This window comes from Nerophis ophidion, linkage group LG06, assembly GCF_033978795.1.
Source record: "Nerophis ophidion isolate RoL-2023_Sa linkage group LG06, RoL_Noph_v1.0, whole genome shotgun sequence".
Classification (NCBI taxonomy): domain Eukaryota; kingdom Metazoa; phylum Chordata; class Actinopteri; order Syngnathiformes; family Syngnathidae; genus Nerophis; species Nerophis ophidion.
The window spans coordinates 7,727,100-7,746,176 of NC_084616.1; the positions used below are offsets into that span (position 1 = coordinate 7,727,100).

The 19,077-nt window shown below is 44.1% G+C and overlaps 1 protein-coding gene across 2 annotated transcripts in view; it reads right to left on the bottom strand.

The window, feature by feature from the left end:
* Positions 1-19,077, bottom strand: part of lama5 (laminin, alpha 5) — a 201,957-nt gene that overhangs the window by 34,154 nt on the left and 148,726 nt on the right. For both annotated transcript variants that reach the window (XM_061902574.1, XM_061902575.1), the window contains exons 50-63: positions 16,951-17,061; positions 14,734-14,845; positions 14,491-14,661; positions 14,238-14,434; positions 14,064-14,180; positions 13,840-13,994; positions 12,320-12,449; positions 12,156-12,258; positions 9,833-9,946; positions 9,583-9,765; positions 9,253-9,395; positions 699-878; positions 496-635; positions 273-432 (exon numbers count right to left, since the gene is read on the bottom strand). In XM_061902574.1, the coding sequence (XP_061758558.1) occupies positions 273-432; positions 496-635; positions 699-878; positions 9,253-9,395; positions 9,583-9,765; positions 9,833-9,946; positions 12,156-12,258; positions 12,320-12,449; positions 13,840-13,994; positions 14,064-14,180; positions 14,238-14,434; positions 14,491-14,661; positions 14,734-14,845; positions 16,951-17,061 (2,016 nt within the window). The remainder of the gene's footprint in view (positions 1-272; positions 433-495; positions 636-698; positions 879-9,252; positions 9,396-9,582; positions 9,766-9,832; positions 9,947-12,155; positions 12,259-12,319; positions 12,450-13,839; positions 13,995-14,063; positions 14,181-14,237; positions 14,435-14,490; positions 14,662-14,733; positions 14,846-16,950; positions 17,062-19,077) is intronic.

Sequence of the window (19,077 nt, forward strand, 5' to 3'; positions counted from 1 at the left end):
AAAAATGCCCCTCTGACAACTTTCTTGCTGCCATTAAATTGTAAGTTCATGATTATTTGCCAAAAATACCAAAGTTTCTCATTGTGAACATGAAATATTTTGTCTTTGCAGTCTATTCAATTGAAAATAAGTTGAAAAGGACTGGTTTTTATTTCCTATTTACACAAGGTGACAACTTGACTGCTTTTGTCCAGCTGTGATGTGGGACCTGCATTCAGTTAGTTTCACAGTCCATGCATGAAGACAGACAGCGAGGAGACAAGGTGTCCTACATTGAAAGAGCGAGGGTATCCTCCCACGTAGAAGACGGTGTCGTCAGTCCGAAGGTTGAGCAGACCCTGGTCTCCCTTGGCCTCCACGTGGGCCTTGGTGACTCTCTGGTCCCCGTCTGAGGAGTCCGAGGACATGGACATCTGTCCATACTGCAGGATCCTACAAGACAAGGACAGCGTGAAGACCCGGCCCCATGGTACGCAGTGTGGGACCCGGTCCTACCTCTCCAGGACCACGCTGTTGAAGTCCCCGTTGGACTTGACGTCCTCGGACATCAGCAGCTCCGCGGTCTCTCCTCCGATGTTGAAGTACCAGCGCAGCCTTTTGCCCTCCAGCGCCATCCCCAGGAACTCCTTGTCGGACTGGACAGCGGGAGACGGTGAGAAAAAGCGCGCCAACGTCCTCGGGTCCAAAGGTTGACTCACGTCCTTGTTGCCCAGGTAGAAGACAAACTGCTTGGTGCCGTCGTCCTGCCGTCTGGAGCGCGCCGCCTCCGGCAGCGTGACGTAGAGTTTGAGGGAGGTGTAGGCCGCCAGGTCGGCCAGGTTGGGCGGGGTGCGCACCTGAACGCCTGACGCCCCGTTGAACTTGACGGGCACGCTCACCTGGACGGAAGACAAGGGGGGAGGAGCTTGTTGTATTTTGTAGACGTGAGGAGCTGACGTTGCAGCTTTTCTACCGAATTGTTCATCAACACATCAGCCAAAGATCTTCTACAAGACAGAGGTGCTGTGCTGTGGAAATCAAAGATCCTCTCATTGACAGGAGTGTTCTGTTGTATTTAAGTAAATGTTGGAAAAACACAAATCAAAGATTCTCTCAATGACAGAAGGACTTGTTGTTCAAAAAACACTGATCAAAAGATCCACTAAATGACAAATGTTGGAATAACACAAACCAAAGATCCTCTATATAAAAGGAGCACTCTACTGTATTTAAATAATTAATGAAATAACACAAACCAAAGATCCTCTATATGACAGAAGCACTCTGCTGCCATATTTAAGTAAATGTTGGAAAAACATAAACCAAAGATCCTCTATATGACAGGAGCACTCTGCCGTACTTAAGTAAATGTTGGAAAAACATAAACCAAAGATCTTTTGTATGACAGGAGCATTCTGTTGTTTTTAAGTAAATGTTGAAATAACACAAACCAAAGATCCTCTATATGACAGGGGCACTCTGCTGTATTTAAGTAAATGTTGAAATAACACAAACCAAAGATCCTCCATATGACAGAAGCCCTCTGCTGTATTTAAGTAAATGTTGGAAAACATAAACCAAAGATCCTCTATATGATAGAAGCACTCTGCTGTATTTAAGTACATGTTGGAAAAACATAAACCAAAGATCCTCTATATGATAGGAGCACCCTGCTGTATTTGAGTAAATGTTGGAAAAACAAAAACCAAAGATCCTCTACATGACAGAAGCATTCTGCTGTTTTTAAGTAAATGTTGGAAAAACATAAACCAAAGATCCTCTACATGACAGAAGCATTCTGCTGTTTTTAAGTAAATGTTGGAAAAACATAAACCAAAGATCCTCTATATGAAAGGAGCATTTAATGGGAGCATTTTGCCGTTCTCTAGGAAATGTTACAAAAACCCAAATCAAAGATCCTCAATATGACAACAGGAGTTTTGAGGGACCTGCTGCAAACACACATATCAAAGATCCTCTATATAGCAACAGGAGTTTTGAGGGACCTGCTGCAAAAACACATATCAAAGATCCTCTATAAAACAACAGGATTTTTGAGGGACCTGCTGCAAAAACACAAATTAATGATCCTCTATATAACAACAGGAGTTTCTAGGCACCTGCTGCAAAAACACATATCAAAGATCCTTTATATACCAACAGAAGTTTTGAGGGACCTGCTGCAAAAACACATATCAAAGATCCTCTATAAAACAACAGGAGTTTTGGGGGACCTGCTGCAAAAACAGAGTCAAAGATCCTCTATATACCAACAGGAGTATTGAGGGACCTGCTGCAAAAACACATATCAAAGATCCTCTATATAGCAACAGGAGTATTGAGGGACCTGCTGCAAAAACACATATCAAAGATCCTCTATATACCAACAGGAGTATTGAGGGACCTGTGCAAAAACACATATCAAATATCCTTTATATACCAACAGAAGTTTTGAGGGACCTGCTGCAAAAACACATATCAAAGATCCTCTATAAAACAACAGGAGTTTTGGTGGACCTGCTGCAAAAACAGAGTCAAAGATCCTCTATATAGCAACAGGAGTATTGAGGGACCTGCTGCAAAAACACATATCAAAGATCCTCTATAAAACAACAGGAGTTTTGGGGGACCTGCTGCAAAAACGGAGTAAAAGATCCTCTATATAGCAACAGGAGTATTGGGGGACCTGCTGCAAAAAGCGAGTCAAAGATCCTTTATATAGCAACAGGAGTATTGAGGGACCTGCTGCCAAAATCAAGTCAAAGATCCTCTATATACCAACAGGAGTATTGAGGGACCTGCTGCAAAAATCAAGTCAAAGATCCTCTATATACCAACAGGAGTATTGAGGGACCTGCTGCAAAAACAGAGTCAAAGATCCTCTATATACTAACAGGAGTATTGGGGGACCTGCTGCAAAAACAGAGTCAAAGATCCTCTATATACCAACAGGAGTATTGAGGGACCTGCTGCAAAAACACATATCAAAGATCCTCTATATGGCAACAGGAGTATTGAGGGACCTGCTGCAAAAATCAAGTCAAAGATCCTCTATATACCAACAGGAGTATTGAGGGACCTGCTGCAAAAACACATATCAAAGATCCTCTATATACCAACAGGAGTTTTGGGGGACCTGCTGCAAAAACGGAGTAAAAAATCCTCTATATAGCAACAGGAGTATTGGGGGACCTGCTGCAAAAAGCGAGTCAAAGATCCTTTATATAGCAACAGGAGTATTGAGGGACCTGCTGCAAAAATCAAGTCAAAGATCCTCTATAAAACAACAGGAGTTTTGGGGGACCTGCTGCAAAAACGGAGTAAAAAATCCTCTATATAGCAACAGGAGTATTGAGGGACCTGCTGCAAAAACACATATCAAAGATCCTCTATATAACAACAGGAGTTTTAGGGGACCTGCTGCAAAAACGGAGTAAAAAATCCCCTATATAGCAACAGGAGTATTGAGGGACCTGCTGCAAAAACACATATAAAAGATCCAGGAGTTTTGGGGGACCTGCTGCAAAAACAGAGTCAAAGATCCTCTATATACCAACAGGAGTATTGAGGGACCTGCTGCAAAAACACATATCAAAGATCCTCTATATACCAACAGGAGTTTCTAGGGACCTGCTGCAAAAACACATATCAAAGATCCTCTATAAAACAACAGGAGTTTTGAGGGACCTGCTGCAAAAACACATATCAAAGATCCTTTATAAAACAACAGGAGTTTTGGGGGACCTGCTGCAAAAACGGAGTAAAAAATCCTCTATATAGCAACAGGAGTATTGGGGGACCTACTGCAAAAAGCGAGTCAAAGATCCTCTATATACCAACAGGAGTATTGAGGGACCTGCTGCAAAAACACATATCAAAGATCCTCTATAAAACAACAGGAGTTTTGGGGGACCTGCTGCAAACACACATATCAAAGATCCTCTACATAGCAACAGGAGTTTTGAGGGACCTGCCCTAAAACAAACATCAAAGATCCTCTATATAACAACAGGAATTTTTGAGGGACCTACTGCAAAAACACAAATTAATGATCCTCTATATAACAACAGGAGTTTCTAGGCACCTGCTGCAAAAACACATATCAAAGATCCTTTATATACCAACAGAAGTTTTGAGGGACCTGCTGCAAAAACACATATCAAAGATCCTCTATAAAACAACAGGAGTTTTGGGGGACCTGCTGCAAAAACAGAGTCAAAGATCCTCTATATACCAACAGGAGTATTGAGGGACCTGCTGCAAAAACACATATCAAAGATCCTCTATATAGCAACAGGAGTATTGAGGGACCTGCTGCAAAAACACATATCAAAGATCCTCTATATACCAACAGGAGTATTGAGGGACCTGTGCAAAAACACATATCAAATATCCTTTATATACCAACAGAAGTTTTGAGGGACCTGCTGCAAAAACACATATCAAAGATCCTCTATAAAACAACAGGAGTTTTGGTGGACCTGCTGCAAAAACAGAGTCAAAGATCCTCTATATAGCAACAGGAGTATTGAGGGACCTGCTGCAAAAACACATATCAAAGATCCTCTATAAAACAACAGGAGTTTTGGGGGACCTGCTGCAAAAACGGAGTAAAAGATCCTCTATATAGCAACAGGAGTATTGGGGGACCTGCTGCAAAAAGCGAGTCAAAGATCCTTTATATAGCAACAGGAGTATTGAGGGACCTGCTGCCAAAATCAAGTCAAAGATCCTCTATATACCAACAGGAGTATTGAGGGACCTGCTGCAAAAATCAAGTCAAAGATCCTCTATATACCAACAGGAGTATTGAGGGACCTGCTGCAAAAACAGAGTCAAAGATCCTCTATATACTAACAGGAGTATTGGGGGACCTGCTGCAAAAACAGAGTCAAAGATCCTCTATATACCAACAGGAGTATTGAGGGACCTGCTGCAAAAACACATATCAAAGATCCTCTATATGGCAACAGGAGTATTGAGGGACCTGCTGCAAAAATCAAGTCAAAGATCCTCTATATACCAACAGGAGTATTGAGGGACCTGCTGCAAAAACACATATCAAAGATCCTCTATATACCAACAGGAGTTTTGGGGGACCTGCTGCAAAAACGGAGTAAAAAATCCTCTATATAGCAACAGGAGTATTGGGGGACCTGCTGCAAAAAGCGAGTCAAAGATCCTTTATATAGCAACAGGAGTATTGAGGGACCTGCTGCAAAAATCAAGTCAAAGATCCTCTATAAAACAACAGGAGTTTTGGGGGACCTGCTGCAAAAACGGAGTAAAAAATCCTCTATATAGCAACAGGAGTATTGAGGGACCTGCTGCAAAAACACATATCAAAGATCCTCTATATAACAACAGGAGTTTTAGGGGACCTGCTGCAAAAACGGAGTAAAAAATCCCCTATATAGCAACAGGAGTATTGAGGGACCTGCTGCAAAAACACATATAAAAGATCCAGGAGTTTTGGGGGACCTGCTGCAAAAACAGAGTCAAAGATCCTCTATATACCAACAGGAGTATTGAGGGACCTGCTGCAAAAACACATATCAAAGATCCTCTATATACCAACAGGAGTTTCTAGGGACCTGCTGCAAAAACACATATCAAAGATCCTCTATAAAACAACAGGAGTTTTGAGGGACCTGCTGCAAAAACACATATCAAAGATCCTTTATAAAACAACAGGAGTTTTGGGGGACCTGCTGCAAAAACGGAGTAAAAAATCCTCTATATAGCAACAGGAGTATTGGGGGACCTACTGCAAAAAGCGAGTCAAAGATCCTCTATATACCAACAGGAGTATTGAGGGACCTGCTGCAAAAACACATATCAAAGATCCTCTATAAAACAACAGGAGTTTTGGGGGACCTGCTGCAAACACACATATCAAAGATCCTCTACATAGCAACAGGAGTTTTGAGGGACCTGCCCTAAAACAAACATCAAAGATCCTCTATATAACAACAGGAATTTTTGAGGGACCTACTGCAAAAACACAAATTAATGATCCTCTATATAACAACAGGAGTTTCTAGGGACCTGCTGCAAAAACACATATCCAAGATCCAGGAGTTTTGGGGGACCTGCTGCAAAAACAGAGTCAAAGATCCTCTATATACCAACAGGAGTATTGAGGGACCTGCTGCAAAAACACATATCAAAGATCCAGGAGTTTTGGGGGACCTGCTGCAAAAACAGAGTCAAAGATCCTCTATATAGCAACAGGAGTATTGAGGGACCTGCTGCAAACACACAAATCAAAGATCCTCTATATACCAACAGGAGTATTGAGGGACCTGCTGCAAACACACAAATCAAAGATCCTCTATATACCAACAGGAGTTTTGAGGGACCTGCCCTAAAACACATATCAAAGATCCTCTATATAACAACAGGAGTATTGAGGGACCTGCTGCAAAAACACATATCAAAGATCCTCTATATACCAACAGGAGTATTGAGGGACCTGTGCAAAAACACATATCAAATATCCTTTATATACCAACAGAAGTTTTGAGGGACCTGCTGCAAAAACACATATCAAAGATCCTCTATAAAACAACAGGAGTTTTGGTGGACCTGCTGCAAAAACAGAGTCAAAGATCCTCTATATAGCAACAGGAGTATTGAGGGACCTGCTGCAAAAACACATATCAAAGATCCTCTATAAAACAACAGGAGTTTTGGGGGACCTGCTGCAAAAACGGAGTAAAAGATCCTCTATATAGCAACAGGAGTATTGGGGGACCTGCTGCAAAAAGCGAGTCAAAGATCCTTTATATAGCAACAGGAGTATTGAGGGACCTGCTGCCAAAATCAAGTCAAAGATCCTCTATATACCAACAGGAGTATTGAGGGACCTGCTGCAAAAATCAAGTCAAAGATCCTCTATATACCAACAGGAGTATTGAGGGACCTGCTGCAAAAACAGAGTCAAAGATCCTCTATATACTAACAGGAGTATTGGGGGACCTGCTGCAAAAACAGAGTCAAAGATCCTCTATATACCAACAGGAGTATTGAGGGACCTGCTGCAAAAACACATATCAAAGATCCTCTATATGGCAACAGGAGTATTGAGGGACCTGCTGCAAAAATCAAGTCAAAGATCCTCTATATACCAACAGGAGTATTGAGGGACCTGCTGCAAAAACACATATCAAAGATCCTCTATATACCAACAGGAGTTTTGGGGGACCTGCTGCAAAAACGGAGTAAAAAATCCTCTATATAGCAACAGGAGTATTGGGGGACCTGCTGCAAAAAGCGAGTCAAAGATCCTTTATATAGCAACAGGAGTATTGAGGGACCTGCTGCAAAAATCAAGTCAAAGATCCTCTATAAAACAACAGGAGTTTTGGGGGACCTGCTGCAAAAACGGAGTAAAAAATCCTCTATATAGCAACAGGAGTATTGAGGGACCTGCTGCAAAAACACATATCAAAGATCCTCTATATAACAACAGGAGTTTTAGGGGACCTGCTGCAAAAACGGAGTAAAAAATCCCCTATATAGCAACAGGAGTATTGAGGGACCTGCTGCAAAAACACATATAAAAGATCCAGGAGTTTTGGGGGACCTGCTGCAAAAACAGAGTCAAAGATCCTCTATATACCAACAGGAGTATTGAGGGACCTGCTGCAAAAACACATATCAAAGATCCTCTATATACCAACAGGAGTTTCTAGGGACCTGCTGCAAAAACACATATCAAAGATCCTCTATAAAACAACAGGAGTTTTGAGGGACCTGCTGCAAAAACACATATCAAAGATCCTTTATAAAACAACAGGAGTTTTGGGGGACCTGCTGCAAAAACGGAGTAAAAAATCCTCTATATAGCAACAGGAGTATTGGGGGACCTGCTGCAAAAAGCGAGTCAAAGATCCTCTATATACCAACAGGAGTATTGAGGGACCTGCTGCAAAAACACATATCAAAGATCCTCTATAAAACAACAGGAGTTTTGGGGGACCTGCTGCAAACACACATATCAAAGATCCTCTACATAGCAACAGGAGTTTTGAGGGACCTGCCCTAAAACAAACATCAAAGATCCTCTATATAACAACAGGAATTTTTGAGGGACCTACTGCAAAAACACAAATTAATGATCCTCTATATAACAACAGGAGTTTCTAGGGACCTGCTGCAAAAACACATATCCAAGATCCAGGAGTTTTGGGGGACCTGCTGCAAAAACAGAGTCAAAGATCCTCTATATACCAACAGGAGTATTGAGGGACCTGCTGCAAAAACACATATCAAAGATCCAGGAGTTTTGGGGGACCTGCTGCAAAAACAGAGTCAAAGATCCTCTATATAGCAACAGGAGTATTGAGGGACCTGCTGCAAACACACAAATCAAAGATCCTCTATATACCAACAGGAGTATTGAGGGACCTGCTGCAAACACACAAATCAAAGATCCTCTATATACCAACAGGAGTTTTGAGGGACCTGCCCTAAAACACATATCAAAGATCCTCTATATAACAACAGGAGTATTGAGGGACCTGCTGCAAAAACACATATCAAAGATCCTCTATATACCAACAGGAGTATTGAGGGACCTGCTGCAAAAACACATATCAAAGATCCTCTATATAACAACAGAAGTTTTGAGGGACCTGCTGCAAAAACAGAGTCAAAGATCCTCTATATAACAACAGGACTTTCTAGGGACCTGCTGCAAAAACACATATCAAAGATCCTTTATATACCAACAGAAGTTTTGAGGGACCTGCTGCAAACACACAAATCAAAGATCCTCTATATACCAACAGGAGTTTTGAGGGACCTGCTGCAAACACACAAATCAAAGATCCTCTATATACCAACAGGAGTATTGAGGGACCTGCTGCAAAAACACATATCAAAGATCCTCTATATAACAACAGGAGTATTGAGGGACCTGCTGCAAAAACACATATCAAAGATCCTCTATATAACAACAGAAGTTTTGAGGGACCTGCTGCAAAAACAGAGTCAAAGATCCTCTATATAACAACAGGACTTTCTAGGGACCTGCTGCAAAAACACATATCAAAGATCCTTTATATACCAACATAAGTTTTGAGGGACCTGCTGCAAAAACACATATCAAAGATCCTCTATATACCAACAGAAGTATTGAGGGACCTGCTGCAAAAACAGAGTCAAAGATCCTCTATATACCAACAGAAGTATTGAGGGACCTAGTGCAAAAAAGCAAGTCAAAGATCCTGTATAGTAAAGGCGTGGCCTAAAGCCGGCTGCTCATACCTTGCTAGCGGCGTTGCGAGCTTGCTGGATGAGCTGTCGGATGCGCCGGATGTTCTCGGAGATGTTGGGCATCTGAGCCGAGTGGTTGTGCAGCTTGTCCAGCTTCTTCATGAGGAGAGGGATGGCGTCGCCCAGCATGCCCACTGCACACGGCACACGGCACACGGCACATGTCACATGTCACACGGCACACGGCACACGGCACACGGCACACGGCACATGTCACATGTCACACGGCACACGGCACACGGCACACGGCACACGTCACATGTCACACGGCACACGGTCAGCGAGGGCGAGGCGGGGCTGACATGATGGTCAACTTCCTACCGGTCTTGTTGGCCTCCATCAGAGCGTCGTTGACCTCCTGGGTGGTGGTGTTGGCGTCACCGTACGTCTGCTGCCACCGCTCCAGCTGCTCCCTGATGGGTCGCAAGGCGTCGCTGACCTGCCAGGCCGAAGCGTTGGCTCCGCCCGCCGCCCGCTTGGCCTCGCCCACTTCCTGGCTGACGTCTGCGGGGGAGACAAGGTGAGGAGCAGAAGTCTTTGGACTCTGGACTTCTTCAGCTCATGTGCCTACTGGAGGTCAGGTTCAGGTGGTGGTGCACCGTCTGGAGGTCCTGGGCCACCTGGCCGTGTTTGGTCTTGGCGTCCAGCAGGCGCCGCCCGGCCTCTTCCAGCTGAGGATTCAACTCTGCCCGGAGTAAAATGTGTCACATCGCGGCACATGAGATGTCACAGGTGCTGTCACGTGGTTTCTCATGTGATGTCACAGGTGGCTTCAAATGTGACATCACATGTGGTTTCACAGGTGGTGTCACAGGTGGTTTCAAATGTGAAACCACCTGTGGTGTCACATGTGGTTTCACAGATGGTGTAACAGGTAGTTTCAAATGTGATGTAACGTGGTGTCACAGGTGGTCTCACATGTGGTTTCACGGGTGATGTCACAGGTGGTTTAAAATGTGATATCAAAGGTGGTTTCAAATGTGATGTCACATGTGGTGTCACAGGTGGTGTCACACGTGATGTCACACGTGATGTCACAGGTGGTGTCACATGTGATGTCACAGGTGGTGTCACAAGTGATGTCAAATATGTTGTCACAGGTGGTGTCACATGTGGTGTCACATGTGATGTCACAGGTGGTGTCACATGTGATGTCAAATATGTTGTCACAGGTGGTGTCACATGTGGTGTCGTATGTGATGTCACATGTGGTGTCATATGTGATGTTACATGTGGTGTCATATGTGATGTTACATGTGATGTCGTATGTAATGTCACATGGGATGTCACATGTGGTGTCGTATGTGATGTTACATGTGGTGTCACATGTGATGTCACAGATGGTCTCACATGTGGTGTCATATGTGGTGTCGTGTGTGATGTCACAGATGGTGTCACATGTGGTGTCGTATGTGATGTCACATGTGGTGTCGTATGTGATGTCACATGTGGTGTCGTATGTGATGTCACATGTGGTGTCGTATGTGATGTTACATGTGGTGTCGTATGTGATGTCACATGTGGTGTCGTATGTGATGTTACATGTGGTGTCGTATGTGATGTTACATGTGGTGTCATATGTGATGTTACATGTGATGTCGTATGTAATGTCACATGGGATGTCACATGTGGTGTCGTATGTGATGTTACATGTGGTGTCACATGTGATGTCACAGATGGTCTCACATGTGGTGTCATATGTGGTGTCGTGTGTGATGTCACAGATGGTGTCACATGTGGTGTCGTATGTGATGTCACATGTGGTGTCGTATGTGATGTCACATGTGATGTCACATGTGGTGTCGTATGTGATGTCACATGTGGTGTCGTATGTGATGTTACATGTGGTGTCGTATGTGATGTTACATGTGGTGTCGTATGTGATGTTACATGTGGTGTCGTATGTGATGTCACAGATGGTGTCACATGTGGTGTCATATGTGGTGTCGTGTGTGATGTCACAGATGGTGTCACATGTGGTGTCGTATGTGATGTCACATGTGGTGTCGTATGTGATGTCACAGGTGGTGTCACATGTGGTGTCGTATGTGATGTCACATGTGGTGTCGTTTGTGATGTCGTAAGTGAGGTCACATGTGGTGTCGTATGTGATGTCACAGGTGGTGTCACATGTGGTGTCGTATGTGATGTCACATGTGGTGTCGTTTGTGATGTCGTAAGTGAGGTCATATGTGGTGTCGTATGTGATGTCATATGTGGTGTTGTGTGTGATGTCACAGATGGTGTCACATGTGGTGTCGTATGTGATGTCACATGTGATGTCACATGTGGTGTCGTATGTGATGTCACATGTGGTGTCATATGTGATGTCACATGTGGTGTCGTATGTGATGCTACATGTGGTGTCGTATGTGATGTTACATGTGGTGTCGTATGTGATTGTCACAGATGGTGTCACATGTGGTGTCGTATGTGATGTCACATGTGATGTCACGTGTGGTGTCATATGTGATGTCACATGTGGTGTCGTATGTGATGTCACATGTGGTGTAGTATGTGATGTCACATGTGATGTCACGTGTGGTGTCATATGTGATGTCACATGTGGTGTCGTATGTGATGTTACATGTGGTGTCGTATGTGATGTTACATGTGGTGTCGTATGTGATGTCACAAATGGTGTCACATGTGGTGTCGTATGTGGTGTCCTATGTGAGGTCATATGTGGTGTCGTATGTGATGTCATATGTGGTGTCGTATGTGATGTCACAGGTGGTGTCACATGTGGTGTCGTATGTGATGTCACATGTGGTGTCACATGTGGTGTCACATGTGGTGTCACATGTGGTGTCACATGTTGTGTCACATGTGGTGTCACAGGTGGTGTCACTGGTGGTGTCACATGTGATGTCACATGTGGTGTCACAGGTCACCTTGGTTGAGTTCCCGGCTCAGCGTGTCCACCTCCTCCTTCAGGGCCACACTGTGGTTCCTCAGAGAGCGGGCCTTCTGGCCCAGGTCCTGGTCTTGGACGTTCTGCAACAGCAAGATGAGTTACAATAAAGCTGCTCTCACATTTGGAGAAGTTGCAAGTTACCTCCAGGGCGTGGGTGGCGGCCTGGTCGGCCTCGCGGGCCGCGTCCTCCGCCGCCTTGATGCTGTTGATGATCTTGTTGTACGACTTGGTCACGTCCACCAGACCTTCACCCTTGGTCTCCTCCACAAACCTGTGAGTCATGGAACAACCTGGACTCAGACTTTTCACTGGCAACTTTGTGTATCCAGCAGCACTGCTGCTTTTAAAGAAAACTTGTAAAAACACAAATCAAAGATCCTCTGAATGACAGGAACGATCTGCTCGGAATGGTGATATCCTTTACACACCGATGTGGCTTTTTGATGCAGTCATGCCTGAGGGATGGAAGGTCCGTGATATCATGGCTTACCTGCAGGGATTTCTCCACATTCTCTGAACCTTTTGATGATATTACAGAGCTTAGATGATGAAATCCCTAAATTCCTTGCAATAGCTGCTTAAGAAATGTTGTTCTTCAACAATTTGCTCGGGCATTTGTTGACAAAGTGCTGACTCTCGCCCCGTCCTTGTTTGTGAATGAGTGAGCATTTCATGGAAGCTGCTTTTATACCAATGACCTGTTCCCAATTAGCCTGTTCACCTGTGGGATGTTCCAAATAAGTGTTTGATGAGCATTCCTCAACTTTCTTACTCTTTTTTTTGCCACTTGTGCCAGCTTTTTTGAAACATGTCGCAGCCATCAAATTCCAAATGAGCTAATATTTGCAAAAAAGAAGTTTCTCAGTGTGAAGATGAAATATCTTGTCTTTGCAGTCTATTCAATTGAATATAAGTTGAAAATTATTTGTTGTGGTCTCTTTTTATTTAGCATTTACACAACCTGACAACTTCACTGCTTTTGGGCTTTGTAAAATGTATCTATCTTTTTTTTTTTTTTTTTTTTTATCCATCCATCCATCCATCATCTTCCGCTTATCCGAGGTCGGGTCGCGGGGGCAACAGCCTAAGCAGGGAAACCCAGACTTCCCTCTCCCCAGCCACTTCGTCTAGCTCTTCCCGGGGGATCCCGAGGCGTTCCCAGGCCAGCCGGGAGACATAGTCTTCCCAACGTGTCCTGGGTCTTCCCCGTGGCCTCCTACCGGTTGGACGTGCCCTAAACACCTCCCTAGGGAGGCGTTCGGGTGGCATCCTGACCAGATGCCCGAACCACCTCATCTGGCTCCTCTCGATGTGAAGGAGCAGCGGCTTTACTTTGAGTTCCTCCCGGATGGCAGAGCTTCTCACCCTATCTCTAAGGGAGAGACCCGCCACATGGCGGAGGAAACTCATTTGGGCCGCTTGTACCCGTGATCTTATCCTTTCGGTCATGACCCAAAGCTCATGACCATAGGTGAGGATGGGAACGTAGATCGACCGGTAAATTGAGAGCTTTGCCTTCCGGCTCAGCTCCTTCTTCACCACAACGGACCGGTACAACGTCCGCATTTTTTTTTTTAAATGCATGAAAAAGGTCCCCCAATGGGTTGTCATGTTTGACTACAAGAGCCGTTCAGAGGACTGAGTCCAGCAGCGAGTCTCACCTGGACAGGTTCGTGGCTAAAGTGTGGAGCATCTCCGCGTGTCTCTCAGCTTCCTCCACCAGCGGGATTTTTGAGTCGGCCCAAGCGAAATCCTCCACTTTCTTGGCCAGGGGCGTCCTGGCGCCGTCCAGCTGTGCCGCCAAACGCTCGTACTCCTGCGCGAGAGAGGAGACTTTGAGGATCTCCATGGGACTCTGGACTGAGACCTGGGCGCGCGTCAGGACCTCTTTGGAGTCTTGCAGAGTGGCCAGCAGCTCGTTGACTTGCGCCACGTCGTCCTCGGCCATGTGCAGCTGCTCCTCCACGTCCTTGTGCTGGGACTTCAGCTGGTCCAGCTTCCTCTGAAAAACAGGTACAGGTGACGTTCCGGACTCTTCCGAAGACGCTCCGGCGCTCACCTTGTTGTCGTCCAGCGTCTTCTCGTTGGCGTTGTTGAGCTCGGCGGCTCGGGCCGTGTTGTTGACCGCCTGGTTCAGGGCGTCCCGCAAGTCCATGGTGTCCGAGTAGGCCCTGGACAGACGCTCCTTCATGGCCTGGGCCTTGTCCTGGTTCTCCTGCTGGCGGCGGGCCAGGTTCTTGTCCACGCGCTCCAACACTGCGGACGCAAACAAACACCTCAGCTTCTATTCGCGCCTTCGCTCCGAAACGTACATTTCTCAGCCTCCGTCTTCTCCCGGCCGGCGATCGCCTTTTGTCCGGCGAAGGTTCGGTTCCTCATCTGGTCCAGCATGGCCGCCACCTGCCCCAGCTTCCTCTCGCGCTCGCCCTCGTCCTGCTCCGCCTCGGTGCCGTTCAGCGAGCCGTTCGCCATCCGCAGGATGTCTGCGGGCCGCCGACGTTAATAACGTATCCCACATGGCGTCCTCGGCATGGCTTGTGGCGAGGCCTTCCTACCGTTCAAGTCCACGGTCAAATTGTGGATGGAGGACAGCAGGTCTTGCGCCCTCTGGTGGGTGTGGAAGGTGCTGTCGTGGAGGTCCGCCAGGCGCTCCGTCATGGCTGTGGTCTGCAGAGGGTGAGGTCACCATCATGTACAGTGAAGTGATTATATTTATATAGCGCTTTTCTCTAGTGAAGGGGTCACCAACCTGCTTGAAACCAAGAGATACTTCTTGGGTACTGATTCATGCGAAGGGCTACCAGTTTGATACACACTTAAAAAAAAAAAAGCCAGAAATAGCAAATTTGCTCAATTTACCTTTAATAAATAAATCTATATATATTGAAGTGAAGTGAATTATATTTATATAGCGCTTTTCTCAAGTGACTCAAAGCGCTTTACATAGTGAAACCCATTATCAAATTTTGACATTTAAAGCAGTGTGGGTGGCACTGGGAGCAGGTGGGTCAAGTGTCTTGCCCAAGGACACAACGGCAGTAACTAGGATGGCACAAGCGGGAATCGAACCTGCAACCCTCTACCAACCGAGCTATTCCGCCCCATATATATATTTTAAAAAATGGGTATTTCTGTCTGTCATTCCGTCGTACATTTTTTTTCCTTTAACGGAAGGTTTTTTTGTAGAGAATAAATGATGAAAAAAACACTTAATTGAACGGTTTAAAAGAGGAGAAAACAGGAAAAAAAGGAAAATTACATTATGAAACATAGTTTATCTTCAATTTCGATTCTCTAAAATTCAACCGAAAAAAAAGAAGAGAAAAACTAGCTTGAAAAAATTCAAAATATAATTTATGGAACATCATTAGTAATTTTTTCCTGATTAAGATTAATTTTAGTATTTTGATGACATGTTTTAAATAGTATGTGAGTGTGAATGTTGTCTGTCTATCTTTGTTGGCCCTGCGATGAGGTGGCGACTTGTCCAGGGTGTACCCTGCCTTCCGCCCGATTGTAGCTGAGATAGGCGCCAGCGCCCCCCGCGACCCCGAAAGGGAATAAGCGGTAGAAAATGGATGGATGTTTTAAAAATGTCAAAATCCAATCTGCACTTTGTTAGAATATATAACAAATTGGACCAATGAAGACAAATCATTATTTCTTCTAGATTTTCCATAACAAAAATTTTAAAAGAGATTCAAAGACTTTGAAATAAGATTTAAATTTGATTTGAAAGATTTTCTAGATTTGCCAGATTTTTTTTTTTTTTAATTTTAATCATAAGTTTGAAAAAATATTTCACAATTATTCTTCGTCGAAAAAGCAGAAGCTAAAATGAAGAATTAAATTAAAATGTATTATTCCTTACATTAAAAAATAATAATTCACTTAAACATTGATTTAAATTGTCAGGAAAGAAGAGGAAGGAATTTAAAAGGTAAAAAGGTATATGTGTTTAAAAATCCATCCATCCATCCATTTTCTACCGCTTAATCCCTTTTGGGGTCGCGGGGGGCGCTGGCGCCTATCTCAGCTACAATCGGGCGGAAGGCGGGGTACACCCTGGACAAGTCGCCACCTCATCGCAGGGCCAACACAGATAGACAGACATCCTAAAATCATTTTTGAGGTTGTATTTTTTCTCTAAAATTGTCTTTAAGAAGCAAAGTAAAAAAAATAAACACATTTATTTAAACAAGTGAAGACCAAGTCTTTAAAATATTTTCTTGAATTTTCAAATTCGATTTGAGTTTTGTCTCTCTTAGAATTAAAAATGTCGAGCAAAGCGAGACCAGCTTGCTAGTAAATAAATACAATTTTAAAAAATAGATGCAGCTCACTGGTAAGTGCTGCTATTTGAGCTATTTTTAGAACAGGCCAGCGGGCGACTCATCTGGTCCTTACAGGCGACCTGGTGCCCGCGGGCACCGTGTTGGTGACCCCTGAGTGAAAGCGCTTTTACTTAGTGAAAACCAATATCTAAGTTCCTTTTAAAGCACTGAGAGCAGGTGGGTAAAGCGTCTTGCCCAAGGACACAACAGCAGAGACTATGATAGCAGAAGAGGGCATTGAACCTGGAACCCTCAAGTTGCTGGCACGGCCGCTCTACCAACAGAGCTATACGGCCCATGTATGTACAGTCGGTAAGCTTTTTTTTTTCTCCACCCAGATTAGCCACGATGGCGTTGGCGCGGCATCCACGCGTGCCCTCAAAACAATGTGTCTGGCTCCGCCCCCTTTAGGCGCCTCTCCTGCGGCGAAAGAGTCACCTTCTCCTTCAGTGCGTCCACGTCGCCGCCGATGTTGACGATCTCGCCCTCCAGCACGTCGGCGCCGTTGCGGCTGGCGTCCAGCGAGCTGTTGTAGTTCCCCGCCGCCCGCTGCCATGAAAAGGAGAATATGCCACGTCAGCGGACGACATTACGGCTGGCGTGGAGCACGCTGCAATGCATCATGGGACGGACTAACAAGGTAACACATATTATCCATACTGCACTGCAAAAACTGAAATCAAAGTAAGATTAAAATCTCAAATAAGGGTAATATTTGCTTATTTTCTGTCTGATAAGATAATTCTTCTTACTATGCAGATTTTATGTTAAAGTCTTTTACTTGTGTTGGATTAAATATATTATCACACAACTTTAGTATGCTTAAAGTCCGTTGCTATAGTTATTAGCTATTGTGCTTAAGCTGTACTGTTTCTATCTGTGCAAGGACATAAACTTCTTTTCTTTAAGGACGGCCTCAGCCACAGATGTTATCTTTGTTTTAGGCCGCTAACAGCCGAGTACTTCAAGGACCTCAACGGAGATAAGATGACAGCACGCAGACAAAGCAGGCCCAGCACATTCCAGTCACGTATTGTGCGTCCTGGACCTGCTTTGCATAATATACGTGACCACTCCTTTTAGAGGCGGCCTCAGTGATGTTGACTGTGAAACACTCCTGAATAAATAGAGGCACCCGGGAGCTGAACCTTAGAGCGTCGGGTGAGACTGTGACTAAGTGTGCAGCTCCATGCGTTCTCCTCATGAGCGAAATTTAACTCTTCTTGTCTGTTTAATACATGTCATCAGTGTTTGAACCTGACAACTTTTGCTCCTAAATGATCTCAGTAAGACATTACAGCTTGCAGCTGAGACTTTATGACATGTTTTGAGTAAAACATGCTTGAAACTAGAATATCAAGTGTTGCAAAGTTGTGTCATCGTCACTCAAAAGTAATCATTTCTTATTTCAAGCATGAAAAAAAGAAAAAATCACAATTTTGACACAATTGTGTCTCATTATTATTAAAACACATGACAGCCAAAAGGACTTTGCTCTTTTATTGTCAATGAAAGAATAGAAAATAGGTAGTCCTATAGTAGTACAATGCAGTGAACATTTAACATTTGACAGAGATAGTTCATGCACATTCAGATCAATTCCTCAAATTTCCAATTAAAAAGATGTTGGCTGGGGGCGGGGCTGGGGGCGGGGCTGTACATATGCGCACTAATTGACTGAAAGAGCAGGCACTTGGCGCGATGATGTCATGTTGTGGATGGAAAGATGCATTTTTAGACCACGTGATTTAGCGGAGCGGCGAGGAGACTCCGAGAGTAACAAGTGCTTGCCTTGTTGCCTTTCCATTAAGAACAATAGACGAGTTTTTACTATAAGTTTGCTGGTTCCAAAAAATGTAATGGCGAGTGCATATCATGATGTGAAGTTAATGAAACTAACATTTACATACTTTAAGAATATTTTTCAACATTTTCAGCAAAAAGGTCTCTTTTTTTTCTACCAAGATAAGTGCACTTGTTATTAGTGTGAATATACCTACTCTTCTATTATGTTAGATCCACTATGGACTGAACTCTCACTATTATGTTGGATCCACTATGGACTGGACTCTCACTATTATGTTAGATCCACTATGGACTGGACTCTCACTATTATGTTAGATCCACTATGGACTGCACTCTCACTATTATGTTAGATCCACTATGAACTGGACTCTCACTATTATGTTGGATCCACTATGGACTAGACTCTCACTATTATGTTGGATCCACTATGGACTGGACTCTCACTATTATGTTAGATCCACTATGGACTGGACTCTCACTATTATGTTAAATCCACTATGGACTGGACTTTCACACTATTATGTTAGATCCACTATGGACTGGACTCTCACTATTATGTTAGATCCACTATGGACTGGACTCTCACTATTATGTTAGATCCACTATGGACTGGGCTCTCACACTATTATGTTAGATCCACTATGGACTGGACTCTCACTATTATGTTAGATCCACTACGGACTGGACTCTCACTATTATATTAGATCCACTATGGACTGAACTCTCATACTATTATGTTAGATCCACTATAGACTGGAC